Raw genomic sequence first — 15,557 nt, forward strand, 5'->3', positions numbered from 1 at the left:
TTTTTTCCTACTTTAAAATGCATTGGCAAAATAGAAGTATACTTTAACAGGTTGGGACTTCATGGGTTTTGTGGAGTGGATAGTAATGGTATGAGTGGAGGTCTTGCATTATACTGGCATGAAAATTGAATTGTGGAAATCTTGGATAAAGATGAGAGACACATTGATGCTCTGATCCAGTTACGGGAGGGCGCATAACAATGGAGGGCCACGTTTGTGTATGGAGAACCTCGAGTTGAGAACAAACATCTTATGTGGTCGAAGCTGCAGAATCTCAAATCTGTAAGTAATCTTCCCTGGTTAGTGATCGGCGACTTCAATGAAGCCTTGTGGAATTTTGAGCATTTCTCGGTAACACCCAGGGCAGAGGCCCAACTGGTACCTTTTCGAGACACTCTGGAAATCTGCGGGTTGGTTGATTTGGGATTTAGTGGAGTACCTTTCACCTATGACAATAAGCGCAGCGGGTCGGTGAACGTAAGAGTAAGGTTGGACAGAGCGGTAGCTACTAATGCATGGAGGAACTTGTTTGATTTTGCATCTGTGGATCACATCCCGTCGCCTTGCTCAGACCATGTGGCGATCTTTTTGAAAGGCGAGCCGGACTTAGGCCCTGTTGGAGGAAAAGGCAGGCGGTATGAGGTCTCTTGGGAGAGGGACTCGTCTCTACCAGAGGTTATAAAACAGGCATGGGCTGCTGTTGGTGAGGTACAGAATAGGGCGCAGCTGAGAGATGCATTAACAATAACTATGCGTACACTTGGTACATGGAGCAGGAAATTTGGGAATGTGATGAGGGAGCTTGCCAAGTCACGTACTCAATTGGAGGAGCTCATGAGCATGAATGCAGATAGAGAGGACATCAGGAAAGTGTCGGACAGAATGAATGAACTGTTATATCAAGAAGAAATGTTGTGGATGCAGAGATCAAGAATATCATGGCTCAAGGAGGGCGATCGAAACACAATTTTTTTTCACAGTAAGGCGGTTTGGAGAGCTAGGAAAAACAAGATACGGCAGCTGACTGATAGCATAGGTGTAGTGCATTCAGATTTTGCAGCAATGAGCAAACTTGCGAATGAATACTTTCGAGGTATTTTTTCAGCTGATGCATCTCCTGACGCGTCTCCAGTAATTGATCTATGGGAGACCATGGTGACAACGGAGGATAATGATCGGCTGTGCGCTCCTTTCTCTGATAAAGAGATCTCGGATGCCATGTTCCAAATTGGCCCATTGAAGGCGCCGGGGCCGGATGGTTTCCCCGCGTGTTTTTTTCAGCGGAACTGGAGCACAATAAAAGAAAGTGTGATAGCAGCGGTAAAAGACTTCTTTCATACGGGTGTTATGCCAGAGGGGGTTAACTCTACTTCTATTGTTTTGATCCCAAAAATTACTAACCCCACAAAGTTGTCTGAATATAGGGCGATTAGTCTTTGTAACGTGATATATAAGGTTATTTCAAAGTGCCTAGTGAACAGGTTGCGGCCGCTCTTGGATGTTTTAATTTCGAGTGAACAAAGTGCCTTTATTTCGGGAAGGATGATAACTGATAATGCCCTTGTTGCTTTTGAGTGCATCCACTTTATTAAACAGGAGAAGGACCCCACAAAAAGCTTATGTGCATATAAGCTTGATCTGTCTAAGGCTTACGATAGAGTGGACTGGGTTTTCTTGAAGCAAGTGATGCAAAAGATGGGTTTCTCTCAACGATGGATTGACTGGATAATGACATGTGTCACATCGGTGAGGTATTCTGTCAAATTAAATGGAACTCTCTTGGATTCATTTGCACCGTCGCGCGGGCTTCAGCAAGGCGACCCACTTTCACCTTTCTTATTTTTGTTTGTGGCGGATGGACTGTCAGCTATTTTGAGAAGTAAAGTACGTAGTGGTGATATTACTCCAGTGAGGGTCTGTAGAAGGGCGCCAGGCATATCTCATTTATTGTTCGCTGACACTAGTAGAAAAGAGGGCTTTGGTTCAGGCCGGGTCAGCCCATTAGTCCTGGTTCAGTCCAGAACCGGGACCCATGGGGGCACTGGTCCCGGTTCGTGAGGCCAGGGGCCTGCCGGGCCTCGTGGGGGCATTGGTCCTGGTTCGTCTGGCCCCTTTAGTCCCGGTTGGTGGGACGAACTGGGACCAATGGGCCTTGCTCCTGGCCCACCACCATTGGTCTCAATTGGTGGCTTGAACCGGGACCACAGGCCGCCCTTTAGTCCCGGTTCATACCACGAACCGGGACCAATGAGGTGCCTATATATACCCCTCGCCCGCGAGCAGAGCACTCCAGTGCTCTATTTTTCTCTGGCCGGCGAGGGGAGGGCTCTGTGGTGCTCTACCTCACCTCCTATGCACATGAGGTGTTCGATGAAATGCCCGAGCCACACTAGTTAAGCTTTCTCGTCTCGAAGCTCGACCTCAAAGCTCCATTTTCCTCGAGATTTGTCTAGGTTTAGCGGCCCGTCATGTCCCATTCCCGTCTTCACCGCCGTCGATCGCCCGCGCCGATCTTGTCGCCGGCACCACCTTGGTGAGCCTCTTGTTCTTATCTTCTTTCTGAAAGAAAAAAATTCTTACTTTAGATAGATACTTGTCTAATTTTCGTACTATTTTATTGCTTGTTATTATATACTGCGATGGTTTTGGTATCCGCCCCCGTCGGCCCTCGTCCTGTCTATGATTCGGATGTGGTATATATTATCTTTATAACTATTGGTTCATTTATTGTTTATGAAAATTATGCCGACCAACGTGACATAGATTTTATTTATCTAGGAGGTATGTGAACCGGAAATTCCAACCGACCCTATTGTCGAGAGGTTAAATTTAGTTGAAGAAGAAAACAATTTCTTGAAGGAAAAAAAATTGAGGAGGAGAAGATGATATTGGAGTTGCATGTTGCGGATGTCGTCGATGATCACAAGATCAAGATGGATGCAATGCGCTTGAAGATTAGAAAGATTAGAAAATATGCCATTCATACCGAGGCTTGGTATCATTATGCCGTTGGATCAATTGTTACCTTGGTTGCGATTATGATCGCATTTGTTTTCGCATTGAAATGTTTTACATAGTTTCAATGTATGGTTTAATTAATTAGATGCTCTGGAGAGCTATATGTTGTTAGATGAGAACTATGTATGTACTTTGGTTTTAATGTGATGATGAACTTCTATTAATTTGGTCACTTAATTATCTATTCATGATGTTCTGTAATGGTTTTTGACACACTTAATTATATATAATGCACGCAGATGAACCGGCAATGGATGTACGGTGACAGACACACCTCTGAGTACATTAAGGGCGTGCATGATTTTCTCAAACTGGCTGAGGCAAACAAGCAGAATGGTTTTATGTGTTGTCCATGCCCTAAATGTGAGAATACGAAGTCTTACTCTGACCGGAAAATCCTTCACACCCACCTGCTTTACAAGGGTTTCATGTCACACTATAATGTTTGGACGAGGCACGGAGAAATAGGGGTTATGATGGAAGACGGCGAAGAAGAAGAGGACGATGACAACTATGTGCCCCCTGAATACGGTGATGCTGCAACGGGGGAAGCTGCTGAAGATCAAGAGGAACCAGACGATGTGCCCAATGATGCTGCAACGGGGGAAGCTGCTGAAGATCAAGAGGAACTAGTGCCCGATGATGATGATCTCCGCCGGGTCATTGTCGATGCAAGGACGCAATGCGAAAGTCAAAAGGAGAAGCTGAAGTTCGATCGCATGTTAGAGGATCACAAAAAAGGGTTGTACCCCAATTGCGAAGATGGCAACACAAAGTTCGGTACCGTACTGGAATTGCTGCAGTGGAAGGCAGAGAATGCTGTGCCTAACAAAGGATTTGAGAAGCTATTGAAAATATTGCCCAACAGTACATACACAGCAAAGAAGGTCGTATGCCCTCTAGGATTGGAGGTGCAGAAGATACATGCATGCCCTAATGACTTCATCCTCTACCGCGGTGCGTACAAGGATCTGAACGCATGCCCGGTATGCGGTGCATTGCGGTATAAGATCAGACGAGATGACCCTGGTGATGTTGACGGCGAGCCCCCCCAGGAAGAGGGTTCCTGCGAAGGTGATGTGGTATGCTCCTATAATACCACGGTTGAAATGTCTGTTCAGAAACGAAGAGCATGCCAAGTTGATGCGATGGCACAGTGAGGACCGTAAGAAAGACGGGAAGTTGAGAGCACCCGCTGACGGGTCGCAGTGGAGAAAAATCGAGAGAAAGTACTGGGCTGAGTTTGCAAGTGACCCAAGGAACGTATGGTATGGTTTAAGCGCGGATGGCATTAATCCTTTCGGGGAGCAGAGCAGCAATCACAGCATCTGGCCCGTGACTCTATGTATGTATAACCTTCCTCCTTGGATGTGCATGAAGCGGAAGTTCATTATGATGCCAGTTCTCATCCAAGGCCCTAAGCAACCCGGCAACGACATTGATGTGTACCTAAGGCCATTAGTTGAAGAACTTTTACAGCTGTGAAATGGAAATGGTGTACGTACGTGGGATGAGCACAAACAGGAGGAATTTAACCTGCACGCGTTGTTGTTTGTAACCATCAACGATTGGCCCGCTCTCAGTGACCTTTCAGGACAGACAAACAAGGGATACCACGCACGCAAGCACTGTTTAGATGACACTGAAAGTATATACCTGGACAAATGCAGGAAGAATGTGTACCTGGGCCATCATCGATTTCTTCCGACCAACCATCAATGTCGAAAAAAGGCAAGCATTTCAAAGGCGAGGCAAGCATTTCAAATAAATAAGTTTTTTGTTGTAAGTAGAAACAAAACAAAATAAATAAAGAAAAAAAGAAAACAAAAAAACAGGCAAAAAATAAAAAATATGCCACCTACTGGGCCACCACGGCCTGAATACGACTAGAAACCCATCGATGGGCCAGGATTCAGGCCCGCAAAAGGCCCAGTAGGCCCATCAGGCATAGCAGTGACAATTAGGCCCGTAAGCCTGCAATGGAGAGGAGCTCAAGAGGGGAGCGGCAGTGGGGCTTATAAACCACTGCGCGCCCCTCTCAACTAGCGAGGTGGGACTAAACTTTCGACGCGGGCGCAGCAACACAAGGCCTTTGGTCCCGGTTGGTGGCACCAACCGATACTAAAGGGGTGCATTGGTACCGGTTCATGGCACTAACCGGTACCAATGCCCCCCTTTAGTCCCGGTTGGTGCCACCAACTGGGACTAAAGGTAGCATTGGTACCGGTTTGTGCCACCAACCGGTACCAATGGGTTTGCTATATAAGCCAGCACTTGTGAAAATTTCGTCAGTTCTTCGATCCCTCCAACGACGCCGCCAGGCTGCCCGAGCTCGCCATGCCTCTGCGGCGCCCCCGACCATGCCGCCGTCGCCCCTGCCCCCCGACCACGCCGCGCGCCCTCGTCGTGCCTCTGCCGCGCCCCCGACCCGCCCCGCCGTCGCCGTCGCCGTCGCCATCGCCCGCCGTCGCCCGCGCCCTCGCCGTTGCCGCGCCCTCGCCCGACGTCGTCGCCGCGTGCCGTCCCTGCCCCGACGCGCGCCGCCCCTGCCCCGACGCGCACCGCCCCTGCCCCGACGCCGTCTCCGCGCCACTCCCCGCGCCCCTGCTTGCCCCGACGCCGCCCGCCGCGCGCTCCTCCCTCTGTGAGCACCGCGCCTCTGCCGGCCCCGCCGCCGTGCTATTTTTTTACATGTTTTTAGATTTTCATATATGTATGTATGTATTTTTTAGATATATGTATTTTTTTGATGTATGTTCATATATGTATGTATGTATTTTTTTACATGTTTTTTGTATGTATGTATGTATTTTTTCAATTGTAATGATGTTTTAAAAATACATATATGCAAAAGTTAGATTTTTAGAAAAGTTTTATCTATATATGTTCTCTGATTTAGTACATTTTAGGTTAGTTTCATTTTTAGAAAAGTTTTATATATTTAGGAAGAAGGAATAGAAGGAAGAAGAAGGAAGAAGAAAAAGTTTTATATATGCAAAAGTTACATTTTTAGAAAAGTTTTATATATCTAGCTAGGAAAGGAAGAAGAAGAAAAAGAATAAGAGGAAAAAGGAAAATAAGAAGAAGAAGAAAGGAGAAGAAGAGGAGAGGAAGAAGATGAGAAATAAATAAGAAGAAGAAAAAAGAAGAAAAAAAGAGGAGAAGAAGAAAGGAATAGAGGAGAAGAAGAGAAAATAGAATATTCTATTTTCTCTTCTTCTCCTCTATTCCTTTCTTCTTCTCCTCTTTTTTTTTCTTTTTTTTCTTCAATCTTCTCCTCTATTAATATCTTCTTCTCCTTTTTTTATTTCTTCTTCGTCTTCTTATTTTTTATCGGATATGTCGTTGTCGATATACCCCGTGTCCCGATAACTTCAACACGAGGGGGGGGGGTTTGACCTACCCCCTCCCTGATAACATTATTTTCCCATGTATGTATGTCGTTGTTGTCGATATAATCCCCTCCCGGATAACTTCGACCGTGATAAATTATACCACGGGAGCACCCCCCGGCCCTCTCGCTCGACCAAAACTCTCGAGGACACCCAAACCCTAGAAAAAAACGATGTCGGTCTCCTACCCCCTCCCGCCGCGCCCCTACCCTTGAAGCGTTGCCGAGGCCACCCCAAACCCGGAATAAGCTAGGTCTACGTTTGCACTAATATATCCACCTGCTGTCATGTTTGTGTAATAATTGCCATGTTGTAATATTTGCAGAAACAATGGAGCACGGACGAGACGAGGAAGCAGAAGAGGTGTTGGGGGACATAATCTTAGCCGGAGGTGATGTCTTGTCGTATCTTAACGATAATGATGGTCTGGAAGAACAGGGTGAAGAAGTAGGCTACGGTGATCGAAGAGTGGAGGAGGAAAGACATGATTATGATGGCTCCGGTGACCCAATGCTGGTGCAAGAAGGAGCCCGTGGTGACGGCTTCGGTGACCGAACAGAGTCCGGCCAGGTGAATATATTAGTTAAGCCTGTGCTGACTAGCTAATTGATGCATTCATTGTTTTGGTATGTACACATATTAATTAACTCTTGTCTTTCTTCTTTTTTCTAGCCCTCCGGATCGAGCACAACTTCGGTAAAGAGACGAGGCCCGAAGAGAAAGTTGTGCTCGGATGAAAGGTTTGAGATCACAGCAATCACGCGCGACGGCCAACCAATTGAACCCATCCGTACAAAGGAAGCATTTGCTACTCAGTGCGGGGTTCTTGTTAGGGACAAGATCCCGATCAGCATCCACCAATGGTATAAGCCTAAGAAGGAAAACCCTGAGGTGTCTTATGTCAATGATATGCAGAAAGATGATCTTTGGACTGAGCTGAAGGCAAATTTCACCCTACCGCCAGAGGAGGATCCGGAGAAGCCAGTTAAAGAGCAATTAATCAAGTCTCATGCTCTTAAGAAGATGGCAGACCTATTCAGGAGGTGGAAGAATGAGCTGAAAACATTTGTCGACAAAGAAGAGACACCAGAATTCATCGGCAAATATGAGAAGATCAGAGATCACTGGCCCGCATTTGTGGCCCACAAGACATCGGAAAAGAGTAAGAAGTTGTCGGCGACAAACAAGAAAAATGCTGCGAAGAAGAAGCTTCACCATCGCACGGGGTCAGGTGGCTACCTCAAAGCCCGGCCTAAGTGGGCCAAGTCTGAGAATGATCTGCTTGATAAAGGGATCGAACCAGAGACAATGAACTGGCCAGACCGTTGCCGGACTTGGTTCTTTGGGGCTGGCGGAACCTTGGACCCTGTATCAGGGAAGTGCGTTTGGACGGACGAGCAAATGAGAATACCAGTCAAGAGGCTTCAGCACTATATCAATGCAGCGCAGCAAGGGACGATCGTTCCAGACAGAGAGAACGACGAGCTCACAATGGCCCTCGGGAATCCTGAGCACCCTGGACGGACACGAGGCACGCCAGGCTCCGTTCCGTGGAAGGCTGGTTTTCCGGATGCAGGCGGTTACAAATGCCAGGAGAGGAGGAAAAAAGTGGAGCAGACCCAAATTCAGAAGCTGCACGAAAGGGTTCAAGCGCTAGAGGAACGAGACGTAGCTCGCAGCAAGCGACCTGCCGAAACTACCCCCGAAGCTACCCCGCCATCTCAGCGGAGAAGCAGCGTGGCTTCCACCGAGCTACTTCAGCCGGAGCATGTTTTGACGGCTCCTGCTAGCTACCCCGTGGATGCTATCACGGAGTCTCAACATTGCCACCTTATGACGCAATGGGAGAACTTCAAAGTCAAGGCGGCTGTCAGCTCTGTTCGACCTCCTGAACCCGGCGCAACTTTTCACTGTCGTCCAATTCCAGAAGGATATGCTAGGGTGATGGTGGACGAAATAACGGAGGGATTTGAGGACCTCCAGCTTGACCACCCTACCGGTGAAGGGGAGACTCGGCTGGGTTCTGCTCTGAAGACTCCATGCCTATGGCGGAAGGAGCTCATCAACCTTCCGAACTGGACGCCTCCGCCGCCTCCTCCTCCGGCGAGTAAGGGCACTCCGCCTCCTCCTCCGCCGAGTGATCAGGGCACTCAGCCTCCTTCTCCGGCGCGTGGCGGCACTCCGCCTCCTCCTCTGCCTCCTCCTTCGGCGAGTGATCAGGGCACTCAGCCTCCTTCTCCGGCGCGTGGCGGCACTCCGCCTCCTTCTCCGCCTGCGCCGGCGCGCCCGAGCAGCCAGCCTCCTCCTTCTCCGCCTCGTCAGCAAGGGCGGAAGAGACCCGCCGCCGCTCCGGCTGCTCCGGCGCGTCATAGTCCTTCTCCTCCGCCTCGTAAGCAAGGAAAGAAGACAACCACAGCCGCTCCGTCTGCTCTGCCAGCGTCTAGCTGCACAGCCAGAGGCGGGAGGCAATACAGATTCGGTCCTTCTCTGAAGACTCCAGAGAAGTTACCATACGAGAGGACCGAGGAGGAAACCACGAAGATCGTGCGAGCCGGAGTGACGAACTTCTTTGAAGGGGTGAAAGCAAAGAAACATCCACCTCCGGAGGAGAAGGTAGATCCGGTGAAAGCGAAGCGCACTCTGGCCGCCCTGACAAAACCACCAAAGTCTCCACCGAAAGGCAACTATGAGCGCATTATTGCAAAGACATTTGTCGAAGTGGAGCGGTCGGGAAGTACTGTCAGTGATCAAAGGTTAAAAGAACGACGAGCTGGGAAAAAAATTGCCCAGCTCGGCGAACAAGTGAACCAATCGTGCCCCCCGCTCAAGGTGTCTAGCGACATCGTCGCTAATGATACGAGGATGGTGCCCGGTTATAGCAATCTTGGAGATTACCTGCCCGACGATGTACATTATGATTTCTTGGAGGTGGACGAACACAAATACCATTACGGGAAGCCTCTCGTCAAAGATGAAAGATCTCTAATAACGATGATGCGAAGATTACATGATTGGTACATGAAAACCTATAGAGAGTCTGGGGGGAGGAATACTTTGACGCTGAGAGTTAAAGAGGAGCATGACCTCGTTGGAATTGAACTGTTGAATGTTCCATTTGAGGAGTTCTTCCAGTTTTCCAATCAAAAGGCCCTCGGTAAATCAACGGTCACTTGCTACTGTCTGTAAGTAGTACTACTTCTGTCATTAAGTCTCTCCATATAGGTAAGCTCTTTCATTGCATGTATTTATAATTATCCTCACTATATTATGCAGATTGAAGATCGCCGAATTGAAGAAAAGACAAATCGGTGATATTGGGTTCATTAACACAAATCTCATAGATGCAACTGAGGTTAAATATCATGCCGAAAATACCGAGGCCAACTTGCTACGATCGTTGGTAATAAATGAAAACAAAGATATAATACTCTTTCCTTACAACTTCAAGTGAGTGTTACTGTCTTGTGCATATTCGGTTTCCCTTATTAGTCCAGGTTATAGTAATGTAATTGATGACTTATGCATGCGTGCGCAGCTTCCACTATATTCTTCTAGAGATTAAGCTTGAGCAGGGAGTAGTAACCGTCTTAGACTCGAGACGAAAAGATCCCCAGGACTATGCGGACATGACTCAAATGCTCGAGAAGTAAGTTAAATCGATCATTATCCACCATATCAGCAACTTTGTTCATTTCCTGATATCAAGTAATTGTTTTCTTTGTCTGGCAGGGTTTGGAGAAAATTCACCAAAAAAGCTCCGGGACTGCCGAAGACGCTGCAATTTAGACACCCGAAAGTAAGTACTATAGTAGCATGTTCCGCGCATCTCCTAGTGATTCAAGCGCTAGTTTCATCAATACCATTTAGCATGCTTGCTTATCAGTTTGATTGACCTCTATTTCTTGTAAAGTGGTTGTGGCAGGAACAAGGGAATGATTTCTGTGGATACTACGTTTGCGAGTCCATCCGCCACACGACCTGTGAGCGGGGCTACTCTGACGAACAATATGAAGTGTGTAAGCAATAATATTCACAATTTTATTTTATTACCATCATTTGTGTTGAGTTTAATTTATTCATATATATATGTATTGACCCCCTTCTTCAAATTAGATCTTTCGGATGCGGGATGAACTCCTACCACCAGATCGTATGCGAGCAATTCAAGAGGAATTGGCGGCATTCTTCCTTGACCACGTGATCGCTGAAAACGGAGAATACTATGTGGACCCCGTGTTCATATATAATTAGGAGATTATATTGTAAGAGATAATTATTGTATATATGTAGCCGGTAGTGTCGGATAGATATACGAGAACTTGTTGTTCGACCAATCTCTCGGAGAAGGAGAGGTGGTCGATATCACTTCTCTCTGTATGCATATGTTCATGACGATCTTCTGTTTCCTTCATTTGCTTACTAGCTAGCGTGTCTAGTCCTCTCTATACGTATATAGTACGTAGCGTCGACCAAGCATGGAGATAAGAGAGGACACTTCTCTCTATTAATTAGCTAGCTAACACAATATATGAAACACCTAAATTAACCCCCCAAAACCCCCAACCCCCGCCCCCCTTCAAAAAAAACAAAAACCCCAGCCCCTGAAATGCTGACGCGTGGATGCCTATTCGTCCCGGTTAGTGCCACCAACCGGGACCAAAGGCCCTCCTGTCTGGGCTCGCCGCACCGGCCACGTGGAGGCCCATCTGTCCCGGTTCGTGTAAGAACCGGGACTAAAGGGCTAGGGCATTAGTAACGACCCTTTAGTCCCGGTTCAACAACCGGGACAAAAGGCCCTTACCAACCGGGACAGATGACCCTTTTTCTACTAGTGTGATGATACCTTGCTGTTTTTTGAGGCGTCCAGAGCACAGGCAGAAAATGTTAAAGCAGCTTTGGATCTATATGGATCAGCAACTGGCCAGAATCTCAATCATGACAAGTGCTCTTTTTTCTTTGGGGAAGCATGTCCAGCAGCTACGCAGGATCAAGTCAGGGAGGTATTGAGTGTTACTAGTCTGGTCTTTGAGGATAAATACTTGGGTCTTCCTACTCTGGATGGCCGCATGTCCAAGGGCAAGTTTCAAAATCTTCAAATGAGTCTCACTAAGCGCCTCGTTCAATGGGGTGATGGTCATTTAGCGCAGCCGGGTAGAGAAACCCTAATTAAGTCAGTGGCTCAAGCATTACCTACATACATATTGGGTGTCTTTAAGCTGCCTTTTTCAGTATGCGATGACCTTACTAGGATGGTAAGGAATTTTTATTGGGGCTCGACGGATGGAAAGAGAAAAGTGCACTGGAGAGGTTGGGATCATCTTATGCAGCCCAAGGATAGGGGCGGTGCAGGTTTCCGTGATTTCCGTTTATTCAACCAGGCCTTGCTAGCTCACCAAGCTTGGAGACTAATTTCTAGACCTGATAGTTTGCGTGCTCAGATTCTTAAGGCGAGATACTTTCCAGATGGGAAGCTCGAGGATACTGTATTTACGAGCAATGCGTCATCCTCATGGCAAGCAATCAGTCATGGACTGGACTTGCTAAAAAAGGGTTTACTATGGCGAGTGGGCAATGGCACAAGCATCAGAGTGTGGCGTGACAACTGGATTCCTCGACCGTTCTCATATAAACCTATTACAAGGCAAGGCCGACGCCGTATCCGTTTTGTCTCTGACTTACTGAATAATAATGGTTCATGGAATATTGGACTACTCACGCAGTATTTTGTTACGGCAGATGTCGAGGAGATCCTAAAGATTAGAGCATCCCCAAGACTTGGTAATGATGTTATTCATGGGGACCAGAGAAAACGGGGAATTTTACAGTCAAGAGTGCATATCATTTGGCTTTCGACGAGTTGCACAGAGGCAGCACGACATCGTCTAGCACATCTGCGATGGGAGGTAGGAACTGCTGGAAATTTATTTGGAATTGTGGCGCTCCACCTGCAGTGGCGAACTTTGCTTGGAGAGTTGCTATGGATGGTTTGCCAACTTGGAAAAATAAACATAAAATTGGCTTGGAACCAACAAACAGATGTCCAGTTTGTGGTGTGGATACAGAAGACAATTTCCATCCTTTTGTCAGATGTCAGTACGGACGGGATTTATATCGGTCCATGGCTAAAATATGGAGGCTACCTAATTGAATTGATTGCTCACGTAGGAAAGGAGTGGCTGCTGCAAGCATTGGCGCCCTTGTCTGATCTTGAGCGGTGCATGATGCTGATGGTCTTCTAGAGGAGTTGGTATGTTAGGAATGAACTGACCCACTCTAAACCTGCTCCTCCAATGGATGTATCAATCAGATTTTTACAAAGTTATTTGGAGTCCCTGGTGGCAGTCAAAATCAATACGCATATGGATCCAGTGAAGGGTAAAGCTCTTATTTCCTTGGTTCATCATACTTCTCCTGCTGGACAAGCGGTTGTGCAGCGAAGGTGGGAGAAGCCGGCGCTTGGCTGGGTGAAACTAAACACAGATGGGTCATTTGTTTCGAGTGAGGCAGCTGGTGCAGGGATGATCTTAAGGAATTCTTCAGGACTGATTATGTTTTCAGCTTGTAGTGCTCTTTTCTCTTGTCGTGATGCATTGGAGGCGAAGCTTTGTGCGTGCATGGAAGGACTTTCGACAACTATCTAGCGCTCTGAACAGCCGATTGCCATCGAGGTGGATTCTGCTTCGGTGGTGGCCATGATCACATGTGACGATGTAGACCGTTCAGTTTATGCATCGTTAGTGAACGAGATTAGATACCTTCTTAGTCTTCGTCAAAATTGTATTACTCTTATCTCACGGTCGCAGAATAAGGACAGCGATAGTCTAGCTACTTTTAGTAGAGTGCAGGGTAGAACTATGACTTGGATTAACTCTGTTCCAGGCCAGGTTCTGGACTTAGTTGCAGAGGATTGTAATGATCTGGTGATTGAGTAATACAAGCTTTGAACCCGCAAAAAAAAAATTAAATGTCAAATGTACATATTTGTGGACGGAGGGAGTACCTCTTTTCGATCGCCGAACACGTGGGTGTTGATGAGTACTGTTAGTTGTTGTCGACCAGGTGGTTGTTAATAAATTGTTTGGATGTTAAGTGTATTATTAGTATGTTCATGGTAATGGTTGTTAACGGTACTTTGTAAACCAATATAGGGCGTTTTAGATAATTAAAGAAATCATCTAAAATGTCTTATATTCATTTAAAGAGGGACTAGTTGTCAGCTGTTGCTCCACTTTTTTTAAATATATGATACATAAGGTCGTCTTGTGGAATTTTGGGTGTAAGGAAAATCCATGACACACTTGGCAACTTTCACATTATTTGACACTAGATAAGTAACCGCGGGTTGCCACGGGTAGCGAAAAATATATTGAGACACTAATTAACCAATCTTTGTATAATCATTGTGTCCCCTTAATCACTCTTCTAGAAAGAAGCTTGCATGTAGTCTCTCAGATGTAAGAGATAGCAAAATAGATTAAAAACTGACATAGTAAACATCAAATGCTCATTTTTAGCCATTTAACCAAACCGACAGATAGACAGATGTGTTGTTTTTGCAAAGTTGAAATCTTTCAGAGAATCATAAAGCTAGAGTCAGACTCAAGAAAGATCTTGTATAAGAACAAGAAAAACAACAAGTGGTTGGTTATACTGAAGCAGAAAGCTATATGAATCGGTTCGCCTTAACAACATATCGAAGTCTTCAACATCGTAGTGATGGTAGGACTCTACGCCAGTGCGCACCCAGTCGTCCATGATGCCGTCATCTAGGCTGTGGTGCGAGGCAACGGGCTCGCACCGTGCTCCATATCCGTGAGAGAGCGGACTCAAGGGAGAGCTGCGCGAGGCAGTGGAGATGCCACACATGCTCGCGGCGTCTAGGGTTTTGGCGTGGAGAATTTGGACTCTCCCCTTGCCATCGCCATGGACGGGAAAGAGGAAGTGACGCCTTATGTTGGGAAATATAGTAGAAAACAAAAAAAATTGCCCTACGATCAACCAGGAACACTATGAATATGTAGTAATAGTTTAGACCAGATCATTACCAACTCTGAGTTCCAGCGGAAGGAGACGAGTCCGTGTAGATAGTACTTGAAGTCCCTCAAACCGTTCACAAACAATCGCTCAAACGGAAGACCGAAAACACGGCCTCTCCACAATTTGCAAGCATACAGTGTTCATGATCCGGCAGCGCTTCGCCATCCAGAGCTGGTCATCATCAGAGAATTAGAGGGAGAAGATTAGAACCACACTGGACTTCTAATTATGAGGACTAGAGAGGATTAGATCTATCTCTAATTGGATCAACTAGAACTAGAATTAGAGAACTAGAGGACACTCCAAAACTTATCTACAAGGGTAAAATCCTCAAGTATATATAGGTTGGAGGGAGGGGAGGGGGCACCACACAAGGGGGAAAGGTTTCCCTCCCCCTTGCGCCGGCCTAGGAGGGGAAATCCCCCTCCAATTCGGCCCCCAATATGCTTCCCACCACTTCATGTTTTAAGGCCCGTTGATAATTTAAAAAACTCGATGTGAGATATATCGGTATCCCCTTGAGTTATTCTCATGCTCACTATACTGGTCTCCTCATTACTGGTTTTGTTCTTCTTTCTCGTTGACATGCTCCGGAATCCTCGTGACCTAGTCACCTATGTCCGGTCAGACGATGATGGATGTCGTCACACCGAGAGGGCCCTAAGAATATCTCTCCATCATCGGAGGAGCAAATCCCATTCCTGAGCTATCTAACCCCTTGCCAAACTTTTAGATGAACCTATAAGTTGTCATTATGATCACTGTGTTGCAGATGGCGTTTGAGCAACCCCAAAGTCCATCGTACGGTAAGAAGAGACTACGATACTCTCATGATCGAAGGAACTAAATCACACGTTAACTCTCCGTGTTATAACAATTGACTTCCGACGATAACATATCAAAGTATAACAAACAAGTTTGGGTCGATTCAATATGATCGTTTTTCCAACGTCATATTCTCAAAGTTGTTTTAGGACAATCATTACACTTAACGATATCCCAAGACCTGAAAAACATGATCACCAACAACGCTTGAGCCAGTCTTAGAGGCGAGACTAGGAGTGAAATTTTACCATCTATCATTCCACACGTACATATGAATTTTCTACT

At 46.5% G+C, this 15,557-nt stretch overlaps 1 protein-coding gene across 1 annotated transcript; it reads left to right on the forward strand.

Annotated features, from left to right (window-relative positions):
• Positions 1 to 252: 252 nt before the first annotated feature.
• On the forward strand, positions 253 to 1,433 carry LOC141037311 (uncharacterized). Its single transcript, XM_073506379.1, has 2 exons — positions 253 to 1,320; positions 1,425 to 1,433. Exons 1-2 carry the CDS (start codon positions 253 to 255, stop codon positions 1,431 to 1,433), a joined length of 1,077 nt encoding a protein of 358 aa, XP_073362480.1.
• The last annotated feature ends 14,124 nt before the right edge of the window (positions 1,434 to 15,557 follow it).

Source organism: Aegilops tauschii, chromosome 1 (genome assembly GCF_002575655.3).
Source record: "Aegilops tauschii subsp. strangulata cultivar AL8/78 chromosome 1, Aet v6.0, whole genome shotgun sequence".
In the NCBI taxonomy this organism is placed as follows: domain Eukaryota; kingdom Viridiplantae; phylum Streptophyta; class Magnoliopsida; order Poales; family Poaceae; genus Aegilops; species Aegilops tauschii.

What these genes read in the sequence shown, in the direction of transcription:
- LOC141037311 (XM_073506379.1), top strand. Translation starts at nt 253, where the DNA reads ATGTGGTCGAAGCTGCAGAATCTCAAATCTGTAAGTAATCTTCCCTGG.